Raw genomic sequence first — 20,253 nt, 5'->3', positions numbered from 1 at the left:
TAATGACTCGTTGACATCACGAACATTAGATATGATAAAGGCCGATGAGATGAGAATGAAGTGGAACTAATGGGTAGAGGAAACAGGAGTACCTCTAGAAAACCCATCGGCTCACGGCATGTTCCACCCCATTTTCCATTTGCGAAAAAATTCTTGATTCGACCCAGCCGGGAATAAAATCTATGTTGTAGCAAACAAATGAACCCATTCAAAATAGAAAAAAGGCATGTTTCGGGTCCATAATGAAAAGTAAAATCATAATTACAAGACAATAGACGTGAATTTTTGGTGTTTTTTTTTTTAGAGCCAGCAACTTTGTGCGTTCAATAGTGCAAATTACAATTACATAATGTTTTTTTTTAACTTTTTTTAAGAATAATTATAGTTAATTGATGTCGTACCTCATTGCCCTTGATGAAAGCCCGGGCCCCAGCCCTGTTCGTAGCATTCCGCAGCATTGCTTGTGACGTAACTTCCGCTACAAGCGTGCGGAAGTGGTGTCCCTGCGTTCTGGGGCTCGATGATTCTGAAGTGCACTAGCCTCGTCTCCTCGTGACTCCCGTTCACTACAACTTTTCTCCCGCCAGTATCGGTATGTTTAGCAGGAACTACAGCACACTCCCGATTATCCGCGAAATCAAGTGGCAGGGCCACCGCGGATAGTGAAAATCGCGGATAGTCCGCAAAAGAGCCGAAAATGTGAAACAAAAAAAAGGAAACATTAATTTCAACTTAAAAATATAGACCTTTATGTACAGTAAAGTTACAATTAACAGCAAAAAAATTTAAATGATGCTTAAATTTTAGTATTTTACTGAATATTTAACATACAATAGATTTCAGTAATGTAACATAAAAGTGCTCAACCATAAGACTAGAAATAAAAAGTGCGACAGAGACAAAACAAGCAACGCATGCCAGCCTACTGCGTGAGTTCCGAGAAGGCCTGTGGCGTTTTACTGTATACTGCACACAATACACTCGTCAGTAGAGTTCAAATTTGCTCACTTGTAATAAAATACAGATTTACATATGTGTTTTTTTTTTCGTAGCATGCGCGGATAATCCACACCGCGGATAATAGGGAGTTGTTTTTACTGTATATATACAAAATATTGAGCAGGGTTTATATGGACAAAATATTTGGCAGGGCGTTATTGACCAAATATTTGGTAGGGATTGTATCAGAAAAATATTTGATAGGGTGTAGTTCGAAAAAATATTTTGTGGCGGTCATGAATCTGTTTTGTTAAGTAGAAAAGGGCAGCTGCATTGTTTTTTGATAACTATCGTGGCACGAAAAGTACGAAACGCAACCGCCCCCAAAACGCACTTTTCGTTGAAATCAGACTGCACAGAACTAAGTGTACTCCTGTTTTAAATCCGACATAGACAAAGAAAAAACAAGCTGGAGATTTTTAGTGACTTTTGCGCTGGTACCGTTTAATACTTGAGCCAAAGCTTGAAGCCCTTCGCGCGGGTGAACGTGTTATTAAAACCAGAGCGATGGCGCCGAGAATTTCACCCCCCCCCCCCCCCCTCGGGGGATCCACAGAGCTCGGATTCCACAGCCAACCACGCGCGCTCAAAGAATATTTACAACAAACCTCCCTCTCCCCCCCTCATCCCCACCGCTCACCAACCTCTTTTCGCCCTAATAGCCAGACGGATCGAAAATCGATGTACAAAGTTCCCCATTACCTATGCAAATATTCGACATGCTCATGCGGAATCCCGGCTAGAATTTCTGAAAATGCTTTGGAGCTTTTCGGCCGTTAACACGAGCGGAAAATTAACTCCCTCTCTACTTTTTTTTTTTGCCCCCCTCCAGAGAGAAACAGTTGTTTCGTGTATTGATATTGTATCTGAGCGGAGCGCAGGGACTAGGGATGCGATAATCGGCTTTATGTCGGCGAGGAGGTTTTTCAACGGTGGTTGGAAGCACAGTGGTGTGTAGCTGGCAGCCAAGGCGAACAATCCGAGTACACCGTCAAAAAGGTCCGCTTTCAAACTTACCGAAATGAACACTCGAAACGTATGCATTAATATTTCAGTTTGTGAAAGTTTGGCCACTCAAATAGTCGACTAGTGTAACTGTGTGAAAAGTAAATATTAAATAATGATCCGTAACAGTACATATGCAGTTAAACGTTAAATGGTTTGTAAGGCTGTGTCTGAATTCGCCTGAAGTACACAATTATACGCTCTTGGGCCCGGAAGTGACATCACAAGTGCTGCCCGATTTGAAAGCGAAGTACACAGTATGCAAGTAAACGAATTTGTTAACTTCTCACATACTTTGAATTAAAAATAACTATAATTTTTAAGAAAAAATTGTTTTTGGGTCTATTGCTATAACGTTTGAGTAGTTGAAAGACTTGTCAAATCATTTTTCTTCCATATTCTACACGTATTAAAACATTTAAAAAAAATGAGATATTCAATTATGAATGTATGGAAGTTTCAACTAATACATATCGTACACCGTCATATCGACTGTAACTCGATACAAGGGTAGAACCACAATTTATACTGCCGCGAATCCGTGTGGCACTATTGAAATGCTAAAACATTATTCATTTCAGTTGAATATTTTTCCCAATGAAATGTATTTATTAAAAAAAATTGTAAAACATTCCGTTCGGCTGGCTAATATCGTTAGAAGAGGCCAAACACTAAACCTGTCTCGATAATCAATTAGGGCCTACGCAACTTAAGTATGCAAGTTCGCAAGTTTCGGCTTCATAAGTGCTTTTACTAAGGAAGATTTAATACAGATGGCGGCGAGGATAAGAAATATACATACACACACTCACCTACACACATGCACACACACACACACACACCAAGTATAAAATTTATACGGACAGCAAATTGGAAATACGCTTCGTAAAGGCAGTAGCAGAGTCCGATGAGCACGTAGTGACACAAATGACGTCGACGAAGCGCTTGGGGTCTCGGGACAAACCCCCCACCGCGACCACGTAAGGAGGTCGCACACGGCAGTGACACGTGGCACAGAAGGACGCCACTCGACTACAGGCACCGAGTGACGTCACACGGTCCACACACGTGAGGCTGGAAAGCGAAGGAGGGTCAGAGGGAAGCGTTGGGAACTTCGCAAGTACACAACTACGGACTCGATAGTCAAGAGACGGCTTGTAAATTCACTGCTGTTTTCCAACAGTGTTGAGCGGGCCCACCGAAAGCCCCAGCTGACGACGAACAGAATTCAGGTTACAATTACAGCGATACGTAAGGAAATTTTTTTGAGATGTCATTACTAGAGACTGGAAAAATTCGCGCTTTTGATGACCTCTAGGATAGACTGCACAATCCTCTACACACTCGGGCAAATTCCACCTGCTCATTGGCTACTAAGTCGTGACATCTGTCAACTGGGACGCTTTCGATTCGATACTTTTTTGGTGGAACGTTTTTCATTGGCTCGAGACCTTCAGATTAACTGTGAGCCAATCAGAGAAGCAATATAAAGGTACAATCGTTTGGATTCTATCATATCGTGAAATGATTCCGCGAATTTTTCCGGTCTCTAGTCATTACTGATTCCAGCTTAAATTAGAGAAGTAGCTTTCAGGCATTGAAATTGCATTATGTGGGTTTCTGAAAAGTCTAAAAGCTGACTCACTCCGTTAAAATCCTGCCAAGCTTTTAACTTTCGATGGACAGACGAATCAAATCATAACTTCCAAAAATGTCTGAGAGGAATTCAATTTATCTTAAAAGGTTTTGCACTTTGTTAATTTGTTAAGCTGCTACCTTATTTTGTTTTTAACTTGCCTATGATCACTTTTTAAGTTTGACATTTGAAGAAAAAAATTATTTTCTTGTGACCCAAAAGTAATTAATAATGCACGGTAACTTGAAAACATATGTAGATAAATATTTCAGATATTGTTTCATCATTTTATAAGAGCTTAAGCGTACATGATCGTCAAACTGGTAAAACTTTACAGGAGAAATCTCCTCAAAAAAATATCAATCTTGGTAATTGACGGCAGCATCCAAGTAGAAAAAAAATACGTGAACCGCTCGGCTTCGTTGACGGACGGTGAGTTCAGCTTTTTTTTTTCTGCGAAGTGACGTGAACGGGGGCGGAAATTAAATGCGTTTTGTTGCGGGATCGTTGGTTAGAAACCCTGCGCGGAGCAGTTTTCAGACGGGGCCGTCTGTCCGGTCGGACGTTGGTCCGCTCATCTGTCCTCCCGTTTGTGGGTTTGGGGCGCGCGCGCGTACAGCTATGCCAGTTAGTTTTTAGTTTTAAATTAATTTATTTCAGCAGTAAAACACATCGTTACAAAAGAACACAACAGCCAAGAAAATAGCACGCCCCAGCTGACTCAGCTCTTTCGTGCTCAAAAATAAATACACGATACAATAGAAACAACACAAAAGTACGAGAAATATCATCATTGCAAATTCCAGGGAAAAAGTATTAAAAAAAAAAACCCGAGCACAGCAAGTAAATAGTGAACAGTAACGAATCAAAAACGACCCGAAGTAAGGAATGCCAGTCGGTGTCGCTGCACGTGGTTCGGGGGTCGCCATCTTGACGTCACGTGTCTCAAGTGTGCCGAGGCACGTGGGAGACCCAAGATGCACATAAATTTTGGACCCTGCCCGAACACGCCCGAATAATTCACCTTCGGCCAACTTCGCGATTTGTTTTATTTTTGTAGGGGGAAAAAATGAATTCAAATATTAAAAGAGTGGTCGGTTAGGTCAGCTAGATTAAAAACACTTTAAAACACTATGGACGGTTAGTTAGGTTAGTATAGCTACATTAAAAATAAAGATAACCCCGAGGTTGGCCGAAGGTGAATTGTTCGGGTTAAGTTCGGGCAGGGGTCCAAACTTTATGTGCATGTTAGGTCTCCCGAGGCCACGTCGGCTGGGAGTCCCGTTGAATGCACCGGCACGAGAACTGCCGGGGGTTGAGGCAAGGGAGAGCGCAGAAGGTCCGCCCGTCAACTCCGCTTAAAGCCGAAGAGACGCGTGCACACATCCGCTTATCTGGAGGCTGCGACTCCTCCTCCAGGTGTGTTTGCACCGTCGTGTCGTCTGAAGCTCATCGCTTCCCTTCCCCGCACCACCGACTCAATCCCTGAATGGAACACGCCGATAAAATTTCTCTCTTACTTTTTACAAAAGATTCCTTTGAAAAGCCAGTCGCCAAGAAAAAGTTTGTAACACAGCAATAAAGATATTGTAACTCGGTACAACACATGGCTATAGTTATGTTGGCATACATGAAATACGTTTCACGTGACAACACTGAATATTTCTTACAAAAATTTGCGCATAATTTTATATTTATTGATGTTTCATTAAAGCAAATTTTTTTTTAAAAAACCATGATAAGGATAGTAATATATTAAACAATTTGACTTTATTTTATTGTATAATGTTTTTTATGTGCGCAGTTAATACTGGAAAGCTATATAACATGAAGTATTGGAGGTACTGGGACAACACAAATACTAACTACCAACACTAATTTGTAGTGATACAGTTGTTTTCATGTAAATGTAACAATTTTACAAATATTTGTAATTTTAAATGAATATTTCTGTTCATTTTAATATATAATGCAAGAGTAGAAGAATGTGAGCGAAAAACACAGATTAAAATGTATCCAGTAATGACCGGAATTTTACAGAAACTGAATTTTGCTTTGAAGATACTTTCATTATACACTCATTCAAAAGGTTTGTTTGGCTCAACAGAATATTGGTTTGTATATGGCCAAATGAATATATACGGATGATTCTAATAAACATTTTGTCGTAGGAAAGATTTCCTTTACCTAACAGAATGGTGTTGTAAACTCAACTATATGTTTTGTTGGATGTATAAAATCAATTTTGCTTAACATAAAATTTGGCATGTCCAACCAAATACTGGTTATGCCATGCACAAACAAATGGTTGTTTACATCAAATGAATTTTTTTCTCTGTGTAATTATTTTCAAATACTAACACACCATAGTGAACTTTTAAAGTCTAGAAAACCACTCATATTTCTTCCCCGTACCTGTTTACGCTCTTCACAATAGAACACAAAACTAAGACGTCATCTGGCTTAGTTTCCACAGTTTTATAGAATAACGTAGAATAATTCGTGCATTTTTAAGTGCCTTCTCCTTTGAAAAGTTCGTAATTTTATTGTAAGTTCTGGCATTGTTGGTTTTTGTCGTGACCTCGTTCTGTAGTTCTGGAGATAATTGGGAACAATTTTATCACCCAGTGGCTAATGCAAGGGGAGATAGGGGGTATATTCTCTTTTCCTCCTTTCCAAACAAAAATATGCAAAATATCATTGATAATGTTATGTTATTTTAGATGATGCAAGCTGAGCTGTTACGACACTTGCAATTTCAACAGTGTGAGAACTAGCATTCCCTAAGGCCACCGCTGTAGGCTCATATGTCAAGAGTGATTAGTAGTGTACGTTTTTTGAATACACGTGTTTAAATATTATTTTTATTTTCTAGTCTCCCTACTTTCCTGCCCCCCCCCCACCCCCCAAAAAAATTATCTAATTGCAACTGTTATCGCCGTAAATTAACTATCAGGGAAGATTTATAGTGTCTAAAAATTATTTAACAATTATTTGCTTAAAAGATTCTAATTCCAAAAATTAAATTTTATGTTTTAAATTAAATTACTTTCATTTAATTAAGCCTACCTACGCACACAATATGAACGATATATGCTGAATCAAACTGCAGCAAAACACTAGCATATACATACAAAGCATCTAAAATATGAATACGCTCATTACTGACTCACTGACTGATTCACTGACTGACTCTGTAACGCCGTATGAATTCTGTTTTTTTTTATGCTATTACGGTATAAAAATTTTATTGCTCTTTGCTAACCTTTTCCTCCTATCATTGCTGCCGAGTCCGTGGTGTAAAGATTATCTGCGTGGGGGCACAGTTTTAGCATTTTTCAGTGATGAAGTTTTCCACGTTTTGGCCGCGTATATAAGTTTAATTTAATTCAAGTTTGTTGGCCTCCACTTGCAAAGATGAATCTATCAACCACTGTTGTGACAATTTTCCAGCGATAATAATAGGATTAAATTAGTCGCAAATAGATGTTAAGGCACAATTGAATTCTTGTATGCAAATTAAAAAAAAACATAATTTCTTTCCTATGTAAACGTTGTTTTTTTTCATATTTTCATGGATTAATTGATATAGATTACCTGTAGTAATAATTTAATAGGTCCTATAAGTCATGAAGAGCTTAAAATTTTAACTTTGACAGTATTATTATTACATATATTTTATTTACAAAGCTTCTTGTCGATATTCATGTTTGACATACAGCTCAAAAGCTGAATTCGCACATATGATGTTATTTTCATACGTTGAGTATTATACCTTTTATTAAAATGTTTTGATGTAAAATTTGTAAGTTTTGTTCAGCACCTTTAGTTAATAAAGTATGCAGTGATAAAGATAATTTAATTAAATATTTCATACATTTAAATATTTTTTTAAACATTATTTCTGTCAGAGCGTTTATAACAAATCGCGTTTATGAAAATAATGACATGTACTTACACAATGTAAACTATACGTTATTCTTTGCTAAGTAATGTATTGAATCAGTTTTTTTTTAGTGTCTACAAAACTGAGGAACGAGGTCTAAAACGTTGCTTTGGCCAGTTAATGTTAAAACTTTAGTCGAGGAATTGATTTTGTTGTTTTTGCTTGGAAAGATAACCACCGTGTTCTTTAAAAAAATATATATATGTACAAATATTTGTTTTCACTGGTTCGGTATTGAAGTTGTGATGGTAGTAGAAGTAGTAAAGCTAGAAACAGTTCATAAATATCCCCCCTCCCCCTTCCCTCGAGGTGGCGCCTTGCGATGTGGGATGCAAGGAGGTGTGAATCACGCAAAGCTGTAGGGAAATAACACTTTCCCTCTTGTGCCCCTGGGATGGGTGAGAAAGGGGAGGGGGAGGGGGAGGAGTGTGGGACGGAAGAGAGTCGTCACGGAATGGAAGCGGAGGAGGAGGAGGAGGGTGCTAAAAGGGCGGAAGGGTGTTTGCGAGGTTCTCTCCCGACAACCAGCCCCACAACTGTAGGCAGTGTTGGACTGGAATTTAGTCCTATCTCTCTCTCCTAACATACACACACATACACACACACATACACATACACACACTTTACACACACTTACACACACACTTACCCACATTTGAGAGTTGTAAACTGGTAAGGGTAGTCTATTTGGGGGGGGGGGGGGGGAATATGTTGAAAGAACTATTGTGTAATAAGGTAGTGCGTGATGTTTTGAGATTACTTCTATTGGGGAGAAGAGGCATTTAAATTTCTGTATTTAATATTTCGCAATCTTCATCTTCTAAATATTCAACATTATAATGGCATAATAATTACACTTATAGTTTCATTCTGCTTCAAAATACGTATTTACAATTTGGAGCTGACATTAATGGTAAAATATTACCATTATTTGGAAATAATCAACACGTTTGGCTTTTGTTAGAACAACTAATAATACTTTTAAAATTAATGGTATGCTATATATAGTATTTTCTAACATGAATGTTGTAAGTATTGAAAAAAAAATACCGATCTTTTTGTTAAGGAAGACATCTCCCACCCTGCTCTTGACATTGTCATTAAAACTTATTCTAACAAAGTTTACGCATTAACCGTAATTATTAATTAAGCTTCAGGAACTATAGTAAAGGTGATTATCTTTTAACCTACCAGGATTTATTACAACTTAATTGAGTTAATATTTACCATAAGGACGATGTAAATGAAATGGTAGAATTTTTGACAAATTATATGTTAAAGGTAGTGGAATAATACATTCCTCACTCAACAAAATCTAAATACCCACATTGGTTTTCAAAGCAGCTTATATATCTTTTGAAACGCAAAGAACACATCTTTAGGCAGTAAAAAAATGAATATCATTACGAGAGGTTTCAATACTTTCGGCGAATAGTAAAACTTTTATGTAAGATAAAAACCAATGGATTGAATATATATATATATATATATATATATATATATATATAAGACAAGATAAAATACTCCCCATCTAAATTTTGGAACTAAGTTAAAATTATGAAGAAAGCTTAATCTTAAGCGATCCAGCTTCTGTAGCCAATTCCTTCGGTAAACACTTTTCTGAAGTTTATCATCAGCTACATAATATGCACCTGCAACCAACCACAAATGCATAAATATGAAACTAACTTAATGCCACCTATCATTACCATCAGCCACAATATTTGGGCAGTTAAATGTCTTAAGCCAACTAAATCAACAGGAGTAGATGGTATTAAAGATCGCAGGCTTTCACGGCCATTGTGTGGAGTTGCTTGGCTTCTGGGTGTAGCCACGTTGAAGATTAAAATATCACTGACGTCTAGGTCGACGTTGTAGTCTAAATCATCAGGGAGTAGTTACCTACTATTTCCAACTTTATAATGAAGTGTTGCAATGAGATTTTAGCACCTGTTTTAAATTAAATTTTGAATAAAATCAGTCTTCTGAAATGTATAAAAAATTTATGGTAACAAGCTATTGTGGTACCAATATTTAAAAAAGTCGATAGACCAATTTCTATTTATGCTGTTTTTCTAAATTTTTGGAAAAAATCATTTAAATATATATATTTATTTTCATACATCCAATTTAAAATAGGACTGTCAACATGGTTTTGTGTCCTGTAAAACCACTATTACAAACTTATTCGTATGTATTTGTTAATTATCCGTAGGTAAGGCGAAATTGAAAAAAAAAATCATAACTTTCTTTATATCAAATTGTTTAGAATTTATTTTAAACCTTGTTTCAAAGCAAATTTGTTATAGGACCACGTTATTAGTGCATTAGAGATATGAAATATTTTGTTTGAAGGTCAAAAAGTTAAATAACTACTTGAGTTATACTATGCAATTCGTTCTAAGCTTCTAAATGCTTGTTACATTGAGTTAAAAACATTCATAATATTTGCACTGCATGGAAAATAGGCAAATATTTAATCGATCATTTTGTAATACTGGAGAAAATAAATTTATGTACATTAAGTTCCTAAACAGTTCCAAAATTTTATAGAAGTTTCCAAAATATTTCCAGAAGTAGGTACTTTGATATCTACCTACACCTTTAGGCCATGCCGAAATATTTTTTTTTGTAATACATTGTTTCAAAATATATATCACAGCAATGAAATACTTAAAAAAAAATTTTGATTTAGAGTTCCTACTTTCAAATATAGAACATCACAATTTTTTTCGAACATATCACATAAAAAATGAACTGTCCAAATTTTCACAGATAATTGCAATGTTTGTCAAAAATATATCGAACTGTTACTACATTATAAAATATGAATGAGGCTTTTTGAGCTCTAATTTTTATGCAGTTAAGTAACAAGTTTATGTAAATATTTCATTTTTATTACTTTTTGACCTAGAATTAATTTAAAATTTATAATGTTAATGCTAACGTTTTCCATATAATCGAAATGGACAACATTTGAGCTCCTCATTTTTATGCAGTTATACAACTATTTAATGTAAATATTATTTTATTTTATTTGTTAAAATTATTTTAATATTTGTTTACTTAGTTTAGGGCATTATTTCTTTATAATGTGTTTGTTTTATCATATTTTTTTGTCTTTTTATACTGTCTCTGTATTTTTGTGTGTGTATTATGTAGGCATTATTTTATATTATATTTGTTAAGTGCCTGATTATTAACGATTTATTTAAAAAAAAAGGTTTTGCCATTTATAACTTTTATATTTAATGCCATAAATAAATTTAAATACTCATGGAGGTGTCAGAAATGTTAAAATAGTGTTCAAACGTATGCTGATAATTGTATTTCAAAATGTTTCAGGGTATTTTCCTCTCTTTTGTGTGGGGAGGAGATATGGCATTCAGAGGTAAATTTTCAATGGTCCATCTGGCAACGCTGGCTGCAGTTTTGTGCGTGCTTCAACGCGCGGCCCGCTGTGAAAAGCGCAATCACGTGACCTTTCCTCCCTCTGGGGGTTAGTCAGAGCTTCGGGAGGACAAAACAGGTGTATGCAGAAGGGGGGAGGGGGGCAGAGATAGATGGATACAGAGAGTCGGAATTGAAATTAGAGCGACGGACGGCAGAAATATTGTCGAGTGTCCGGCAGCCTCATTTTTGGGGCCCACGACCCCCGCTCACTTGGCAACAATGGAAGCCAACGTCCACGTCCCTACGGGGGCTACAGCAGCATTCCCACGGGCTATTCCCGCTCAGAAACAAGAGCTCGGACGCGCGCGCCGGCGCAGATAAATAATTCATCGCGTGGAAGTGGGTTCGGAGAGTGGGGGAAGAAATTGTTTTCTAAATATGCTATTCAGTAAATGCGCTTGCTTTTTTGTTTTTTTGTTTTGTTTCCAATATTTTCTACTGGCGCAACATCAAATGCAAATGAAAAGCTTTTGTTTGAACTTTTTGATGTATTCCGAAAGGGCCTTCACATTTCAATTCTAATATTTATTTATTTTTGTTGTTTTTGTTGTGTAGTCCAGTATGCTGCTATGGACGACCCGTGCGCGTGTGAATGCGAAAATGCAGTCGCCCGTGAATAAGCCATCAGCTTTTCTGTGACCGAACACAAAAGATAGAACCTACGTTCGAATTTCTGTAAAAAAGTTTAAGTTTTATTACCTCGGTTGTGTATTAAACTGTTTAACTATGCCTGGCCATATTATATATATATATATATATATATATATATATATATCTTAATATATATAAATCTCGTGTCACAATGTTTGTCCTCAATGGACTCCTAAACCACTTAACCGATTATAATAAAATTCGCACACCATGTGCAGTTCGATCCAACTTGAGAGATAGGATAGTTTAAATCTCAAATTATAGTCGCAATTTTAATTTATTGCGATTTATAAAAGCTAAATACCACTCACTGACTCACTCATCACGAGATCTCTAAAACTATAAACCCAATTGACTTGAAATTTAGCATAATTATTCATTTTGTGATGTAGACGCTCACTAAGAACGGATTCTGCGGAAATCCGATCCCAAGGGGAGTTTTGGAGGGGGGAGGGGGGGGTGGGGTAATATATCAAAATTTCCATTTTTTGGTAGGAAATCACCATGGCAACGGCTGTTGCTTTGTTGATGCTTCATTCGTCTCTATGACAACGACTATTTCATTGTTAGTGCAGTCCTCATCACCGTTGAAATTTAGCTGGTATCTAAATATCAAAAATTACCCTTTTTTTTCAAGTATTTATATTTTACAGACTTGAAAATTCACAGTAATGTTCCTTATGTTACGCAGGATGACATTTTCCGAAAATTAGATCCCATGGGTGGTTAAAACAAGGCAACAGGATTTTGCATTGTTCATGCCTTCTGCGTCTCCATGGCAACGGGCATCACGCGGCAGTGGCGTACCCACAAAGAGGGGCATGTATAATGAGCGGCGCAAGAGTGATCTGCCTGTAGACTGCCGTAGCGAAGGACGGGTACATCAGTTGTACGTTGCGTGCACGAGTCGGGAAACCATCGGTGCTATTCATTTTCTCTCCGGTACATTATACAGCATTGTAATAAATTTTCACTGATTTTTTTATTATTTACCATTACTGTAAATGGGTGATGTGGCTTAATTTTTTTCCATTAGTATAGCCGTGCGAAGCCGGGTCGGGCAGCTAGTATATAATGTGTGAGTTTTTCAGTACTCGCCAGTGATAACATCTTACCTCGGCAACGAGGAAATTTATCTGTTCTCATCTTGCAAATACACTTATAATAAACTCGGACGCGAAATATAACATAGAATTTTTATAAATAATGCCAAGTGTGATAATTATACGAAAATTGTTTTTTTCTACTACATTTCTGGACCCGAATCACACGTAGTTTGCTCATTCGCCGCTAGAATTCGCTGCAGGAGCAGCTACGTCGACCACCGAATCATTCGATTTGCAGACAGAAATTTAAAAAATATATATATATAATGAAAATGCTCCGATAAAGAGCAAAAAAAAAAAAACTTGAAATAATACTAAACCAAATTTTCAACAAGAAATTTTATTAAAACATTCTTAATATAAAAATAATTCATTAGAGAGTTAAAACTCTAAAGTTTCTCTTTGTCTTTGTGAACTTTGGTTCATGCCATCCGCCACATATGGCAGCACCGTGGTTGTTACACATTTCCGTCCCTTGACTTCCGTTGCACTAACAGAGTTACTCCCACATATGCCGTATACCAAGAGTTTAAATGTAATAAAATAAATAATTTTACAATTTTGCATTTTTATTTGTTTTAATCTTTTTTCCATAGGTTGGTGGTGGACTTCAAGAGCAAAGTGAATTTTTCTATCAGCATAACATAAACATTATATAAAACTAATGCAAAGCATTTACGAATTTAAATAGTTACGTTAATCGATAGAACAGTTAATAAAAAAAGTTTATAAATCAGATTAACGCAACTGATTACTACGCTAGTCGAAAAACATTATTCTGGGAGACTCCAGGCACTGTTGAAGTTTTAAGAAAGCTTGGAATGATATGTTGGTATGCCATTTTAAATTAATGTGTCTTTTAAGAGTTTCGTAGATATATTAATTTGGAGGGTTTAAAGATGAGTGTAGCTGTGTGAAAACGCTTATTTTGGCTGTGTTTTGAAGAGTTTCAAATAAATGGTAGCCAGACGCGAAATGTCTTGAAAGATCACATCCAACATACTTTGAAAGTTTGACACCTGTTTTCTATCCTCCCTTCTCGGGGAGTTGGGGAAGAATATTGCAAGTACATTCACAAGTTTCCCGTGAAACCACGTAGTTTAGACTCTTTTGTTTAGTACTGTCACTTGCTGGGAAGGCGGATGTCAAGACAGTTATGTTTTAATAAAAGAAGACTTTTAAAATTATGCAGGTTTATCAGTGAGTAACAGGAATTTAATGATTGGTATAACTGTCTCGCGGTATATGCCCGTTGCACCAATATTTCATTCCCAGTTTTCATAACTAAAAATTCCGCATTAAATATTTCAGTGTTTAATCAGTGTTTATCATATTTTTGGTGGATTCAAAACCGTAACATACTTTCATAGCGTAATAATAACAACTGTTAAAATTATAAAATTGGAAAATTCAATTTGTTTCAGTTCGTAGTTAAATTGACATAAATACCACCAGTGAAGCATCGAAATATCGGTCGGCGTACGCGCAACGCAAACCAACTACATTATCGTCGAGTACATGAGACTGACGAAGAGCGTAGACACCGTTTGGGAAGAAAATCGAATAAGAATGTCTCAAGCGCGATCCATTATGACTCCTGAACAACGGACACAGTCGAGTTGGACTCTCTCAGTTGGAGCCTACACACAAAATAATTTGGAACGGTGACAAAACAGACTTGCCAAGCGAGATATTACGACATAAACGTTTGGTGTTCAGATGTGATCCGACAGTCAATCACGCCGCAGATGTATTGATTTTATCATTTCATTAAATTAATAATTTTTCTAAAAATTTTGTTTTTTTATTTCAAAACAATTTAAGAAAAAAATTAGTTTAGTTCTATCCCTTCTCGACGAACTGCCTGAATATATAGAATGAAAGAGGCATTGCAAATTTCTGTTGAAACTGTCTCGTTCTTATCCCACTGTGTTCGTCAGTGCTGTTAGTTTTTCGTGACTAAATTATTTACACGAAATTCTTGTACTGACTAATATTTTAAGTTCGAATGTGTTCATATGTGCTGCCGTAGTTGTGTTGTCCATAATGTTCGTTCAGGTTCATTGTAGACTCCATCTGTTTGACATCAGCTGATTTAGGCTTGTTCCCCATGGGTAGGGACCTGCAAAATTCGCGGTTTCGATGGCCTTCAGGATAGACTGCACAATACCCCTGTACACTCGGGCAAGTAACGCAAGTTCATTGGCTGCCGACTTGTAAGTCGTCTCAGCTGGTTTGTCTCTGATTCGATCTTTCTTTGGTTGAGGGGTTTATAACTGGTTGAGATTCGTCCAGATGAACAGTAAGCCAATAGCCAAATCATCTAAGAGGTATATGTGTTTGAATTCTAGCCTATCACCGAATGAATCAGCGAATTTTTCAGGTTTCTATCTATTTGTATATGTTTTCATTTTTTCATTTCTTATTTTGCATTCTAGATGTTTTTTTTTTTTCGTAATAATCACAAATCTGCAATGGCGTATGCCCAAAATCTTTGTCCCTATCCGTGGGAAGTTTCGTGAGCAGATATCTTTCGGAATTAAAGGTGGAGACATTTAAACAAAGCGTGTCTTGATCTAACGAATGTGTTATCGCATTAAAGACTTGCGCTGGAAATGCAGTGAGTGCAGCGAGTTGCTCATCTGGCAACATTGTTCCGGGGCCTCTGACCGACGCGCGTCATATCCTCGAGCGTCGATTCAGCACGTCCGTCGGAGCGCGAAAGCTGGGCGCTTCCGAGAGTTTTTGCAGTCGACAGACCGATAACAGACGCGCCGTCGACTGCTGCGGTGACGACTATCGATTAACGTTCGATGTTTGGCTTCGCGGTACGGCGACCTACCCCTCTACCATCACCCATCAATTCACCATCAGAAAAGAAAAATAACCAGGGCAGAGATGAAACGTGCCCTACTCGATACTGCATATCAACTCGATGTTGAAACGAGTAGCGAGAATATGAAGTATAACAGCCTCGTGTGTGGTGGAGTCCATATATATAATGACGGCTTCGTAGCTCCATTATATATATATATTTTTTATTGGATTAAAGAAAATATTTAAAATAAAACATGTGAGCAAGTCTTCAATACTTGCCTATGATGTTTGACATCTAACCTTGGTAACAAGCTAATTCATGTGTCATCATGTTGAAAATACACTTATAATGTGAAACTCTGACACGAAATTTAACTCAGAATTCTTTAAAAAAAATCCCGAGCGTGATAAATGTATACGCAAATTGTGTCTTCTACTTTATTTCTGAACGCGAATTTCAAGTTTCCGCGCCCACCGTTGCCGGAGCAAATATGTCAACTTTTGAAAAAAAATTATTAGCAGACCAAAACATTAAAATTTATAATAAAAGTGAAACAGACATAAAAAAAATACTTAACCCCGGTCGTGGAACTGATTTTCAACAATGAATTTTATTAAAATACAGCCCATATTTTTAAAATTCATTAAACAGCAAATCCTATAAAGTTTTTCTTTGGCTTTGTGAACTTTAGTTCGCTCCATCCGCCACTGATGGCAGCACTGTGATTACACATTTCCGTTCCATTCATAAATTATTCCCACCAAATGTGGTACACCGAGAACTAAGATGTTACACATCAAAAACGGGCACTTAATTGACATTTATTTCTAAGATCTGTTTAATTTGTTCTCCAAAAAAATACGTCACACAATGAACTATTTTTACTAACATTAACTACGTACTATTTATTAAACATATAGCGCTAAGTTAGTAAATATAATACTAAAAATTGTTATTGCAGGAGAAAAAACGTATTAGGCAAAATATAAATAGAAATTATTTAGTTATTTTTTAACTAAAAACTTTCTATACTAGTGCTGGAGTCATTTGTGTGAGATGCTTTAAAAAGTCTTTGTCATACATTTTCAACACCGCTAAAATTCTCACGTTTGAATTAAGAAGTATGATTTTTAGATATTATTAATATATTCGTAATTTTACAGATAATTATTTTGTACATGATTTTAAAAGTATCTACTTGGAGTATTAACGAAAAAAAAAACTTCCGAAACATTCCCAACTAAAGAAAGTATACTTTCTTTCACCTCCTGTTTGCATCAGCACACATAACTCAGAAGAATTAAGTCTTAATATGGTGTTCATTAAACATCCAGTTATCTTTAACTATAAAATGTCTTCGTTGGTTTGAGATGCACTTTTCGTGGTTACTTAGGTTTCTTATGACGTACAGAGTAATGAACTAAGGCATATGCGCCATAACCAAATCATTAACCTCGTCATCTTGGTTTCAACAGCTTTAACCCAGTTTTTTCTGTTATTCTTTCTTAACATGGCTTTTCCAAAGCATAGTTAAATGCGGAAAGTTAAAGGTGACTGGTTGCTATAATCTAATTTTCATATTACAAGTACATTTTCAAATTCAAAAGATAAAAATAAAATGTTCATACAAACTGTTGAAACCATTATGCCGTCTTTACTTCCAATGTGAAACTTAGCAGAATAAATTTAGTCCATTATACCCTAATGTGTCGCTTATCATTTTACCTTTTAATAATTGTAATAAGTTTTAATAAATTACCGCTCAGACTTTCCCACCCCCCCCCCCCTCCCCCATATCTCAATTGACGCTGATAAAAAAATCTTTTTGCAATAAACAAAAACATGTATTTATTTTAACACATGAATTCCTCAAGATTGCTTTAAATGAAACGTCAAGGAATTTTCTTTTTGTCCACCCAAAATTATTCCGATATTTCAACACGACAGAGGACATTTAGTTTTGCATTACGATGTCAACTTTTGCAATTGTGTTTTTCATTATTTAGAAAAAAAAGGCTTGTAGGACCAGCAGCAAGATTACATGCATATTTGTCTTCAGAAGTCCTGGGGAAGATGGGCTGGAATATCTTTATTCTTGACTAAGAATATGCAAAATTCTCATTTTATTTTAGGAAACAGACTAGACTATTACCAGTTAGCCTATACATTTTAATGACCACTTGTCATTTGTTCGCGGGTTATCTGATGTCCCCTCAAGTATTATAAGTCAAAAACAAAGAGAGAAAAAAAAGTGTTACCCAATCATGGCAGCAGCCAGTTAACATATTAAATCTCCCTTGTTTGCGAATAAGTAAGTGGCATGGGGCAGGGGCGCAACAACAGGGGGGGAAGGGTATTTTGCCCCCCTCCCCTCTGAAACCTTGAAGTGGGGGCAAACAGGGGCAAAGAAAGTTCTGTGTAATCAATTTTTAGATAATAAAACTGCTTAAATAGCACCATTTTCACCTTGAAATACAAATTTTCCCGGGGGAGGACCCCCGGGCCCCCCGCTTCAATAGGGGGGGATCGATGATTGTTTATAAAAAGGTATATTGCTCTCCCTTTGGAAATTTAGTTGTTGCGCCCCTGGCATGGGGGTACCCAAGAAGGGCGAGGGGGGTTGGTTTGAGGTTCATACTTCCTCCCCCCAAAAAAACATAAAGTCGATTGATTCCTAGTTTACTGTTACAAATGTCACTTAAAAAATAAATGGGGCAACAGTTAAAGCCATCATACTAGAAACATTATTCAAATTAATGGCTGCCCAATGGTGGTGTTGTTTTAAAAATATTTTGGAACAGTTAACATGCGTTAAGCAAGAAATGCCGCTACTGGATGAGGGGGACAGGTCCAGGCAGACGAGTTGGGCAGGGCAGAAAAATCTTCCATGAAGGGGTTTGGACACTTGGGCTTTGCGGTTCACACTGCACTTTTTTTTTGTAAACGGATATTTACAAATTTGTACATTTACATGAAAACACATGTACCTCTAAAAAATAGTGTTTAAAATAATACTGGGTTTCAGATTCTTGCCCGGGCATTTATGCTTTTGTGTTGTCTCAGTAGGCCTACCTCCAGTAGTTGAAGTCATTTATAAACCTTTCCCAGAATGGCTTTAACTGCGCACATTGATATCCATAATAACACAAAATATAGTCAAATTGTTTAATATTCGACTTCATTTCTTTTTCGTGGTCTGAAAATAAATTATGGCTGAAGTAAACATCAGTTAAAATATAAAATTATGCACCAATTTTCGTAACAAATACTCCGGAGATATCTTGAGTAAATTATTTAATATATGCAATTAATGAAGATACATGTGGTGTACAAATTTACGATACCTTTCTTTGAATATTCAACTTTACCGTTTCATGGTTTGAAAAAACTTTTTGGTTGAAGGAAACGTCAATTTAAAATATAAAATTATGAACCAATTTTCGAAGGAAATACTCAAGGTTTATGTCGAAAAACGTATTTCAAATATGCAACAGTAAAATAAAGATAGATGTGCGGTGTACATGATTTGATTTCATGATAAAGGGGTTTCCCCCCCCCCTTTTCTTTTGTTACCCGGCGCTCTTAGCCTAGTGGCCCTGCCGGCCTGGGGCCCCCACGGGCGTGGATGCGGATCACGCCGTACACGCAAGCCGGAATGGTGTTAGAGGTGCAGCTATGTCAAGAGGCTGAGGCTACCCATCCCAGCATAGACACCATCGCAGCCCCCCTGCCTCACTCAGCTGACCAGACAAGTGGCTGCATCCCTGAGTTAAAAAACGCAGCATTTCTGGCGCCTACCCAGCTCTCCCACATCACGCTGGGACCCCTCAATCACCCAGTGAACCCGTGGTCCGGTGGAGGTCCTATCCAACCTCTGCCAGCTGTCCGGGCTGGTAACCGGAGCTGTGTCGTCGCTCACAACGTTGACTCCGCATTGGGCTTGAGAACCCTTGGAGCCTGCTCCAAGCGATAAGAGCTCTGCGGTGTGCAGAGTCGCGACCCCCGTGTGCTCACGCCGAGTCCTCCTTGTCGCAGGTGGCGAAGATCGCGGCGGCAGAGCGCGCCATGAAGCTCAGCAAGGTGGGCAACCAGACCAACTCCCAGGACCCGCAGGCGGTCAACTCGCGCGTCTTCGTCGGCAACCTCAACACCTTCCAGTGCAGCAAGACGGACGTGGAGCGCATGTTCCAGCGCTACGGCCGCATCGCCGGTGAGTGCTTCGCTTCCCTCTCCCCCTTTCCCCCTCACCCCTCCCACCCCTCCCCCTCCCACTCCCCCCAACCCCTCCCCCCTCCCCCTCCACCACTCTCCTCCCCCCACTCCACTCTCCCCTATCCCCCCTCCCCTATCCCCTCTCCCCTATCCCCTCTCCCCTCTCCCCTCTCCCCCAACTATAATCCAACACTCCAATCTACCCTCTCCCCTCCCCACACCCTACTCTTCCCCCTCGCCAGTACCCTCCCCCCTCCCCCTTCTTCACTCTAGCCACAACCCTCTCCCCACTCCCCCTCTCCCCCTCTTCCCCTCCCCCTATCACCCCCTCTCCCCCTCCCCCTCTCCCCTTTCCACTCTGATTCAACAACTCGATCTACGACCTCCGCGGATAGTCCCACGTCGATCGCGATCAATCGATATTTTT

The 20,253-nt window shown here is 37.9% G+C and overlaps 1 protein-coding gene across 3 annotated transcripts in view; it reads left to right on the top strand.

Annotated features, from left to right (window-relative positions):
* LOC134538386 (uncharacterized) overlaps positions 1-20,253 on the top strand; it is an 835,281-nt gene that overhangs the window by 396,215 nt on the left and 418,813 nt on the right. For all 3 annotated transcript variants that reach the window (XM_063379668.1, XM_063379669.1, XM_063379667.1), the window contains one exon: positions 19,650-19,824. In XM_063379668.1, coding sequence (XP_063235738.1) covers positions 19,680-19,824 — 145 coding nt within the window. In that variant the 5' untranslated portion in view covers positions 19,650-19,679. The remainder of the gene's footprint in view (positions 1-19,649; positions 19,825-20,253) is intronic.

The sequence above is a fragment of the Bacillus rossius genome, chromosome 13 (assembly GCF_032445375.1).
Source record: "Bacillus rossius redtenbacheri isolate Brsri chromosome 13, Brsri_v3, whole genome shotgun sequence".
Lineage (NCBI taxonomy): Eukaryota > Metazoa > Arthropoda > Insecta > Phasmatodea > Bacillidae > Bacillus > Bacillus rossius.
This window is presented reverse-complemented; position numbering and strand designations above follow the sequence as displayed.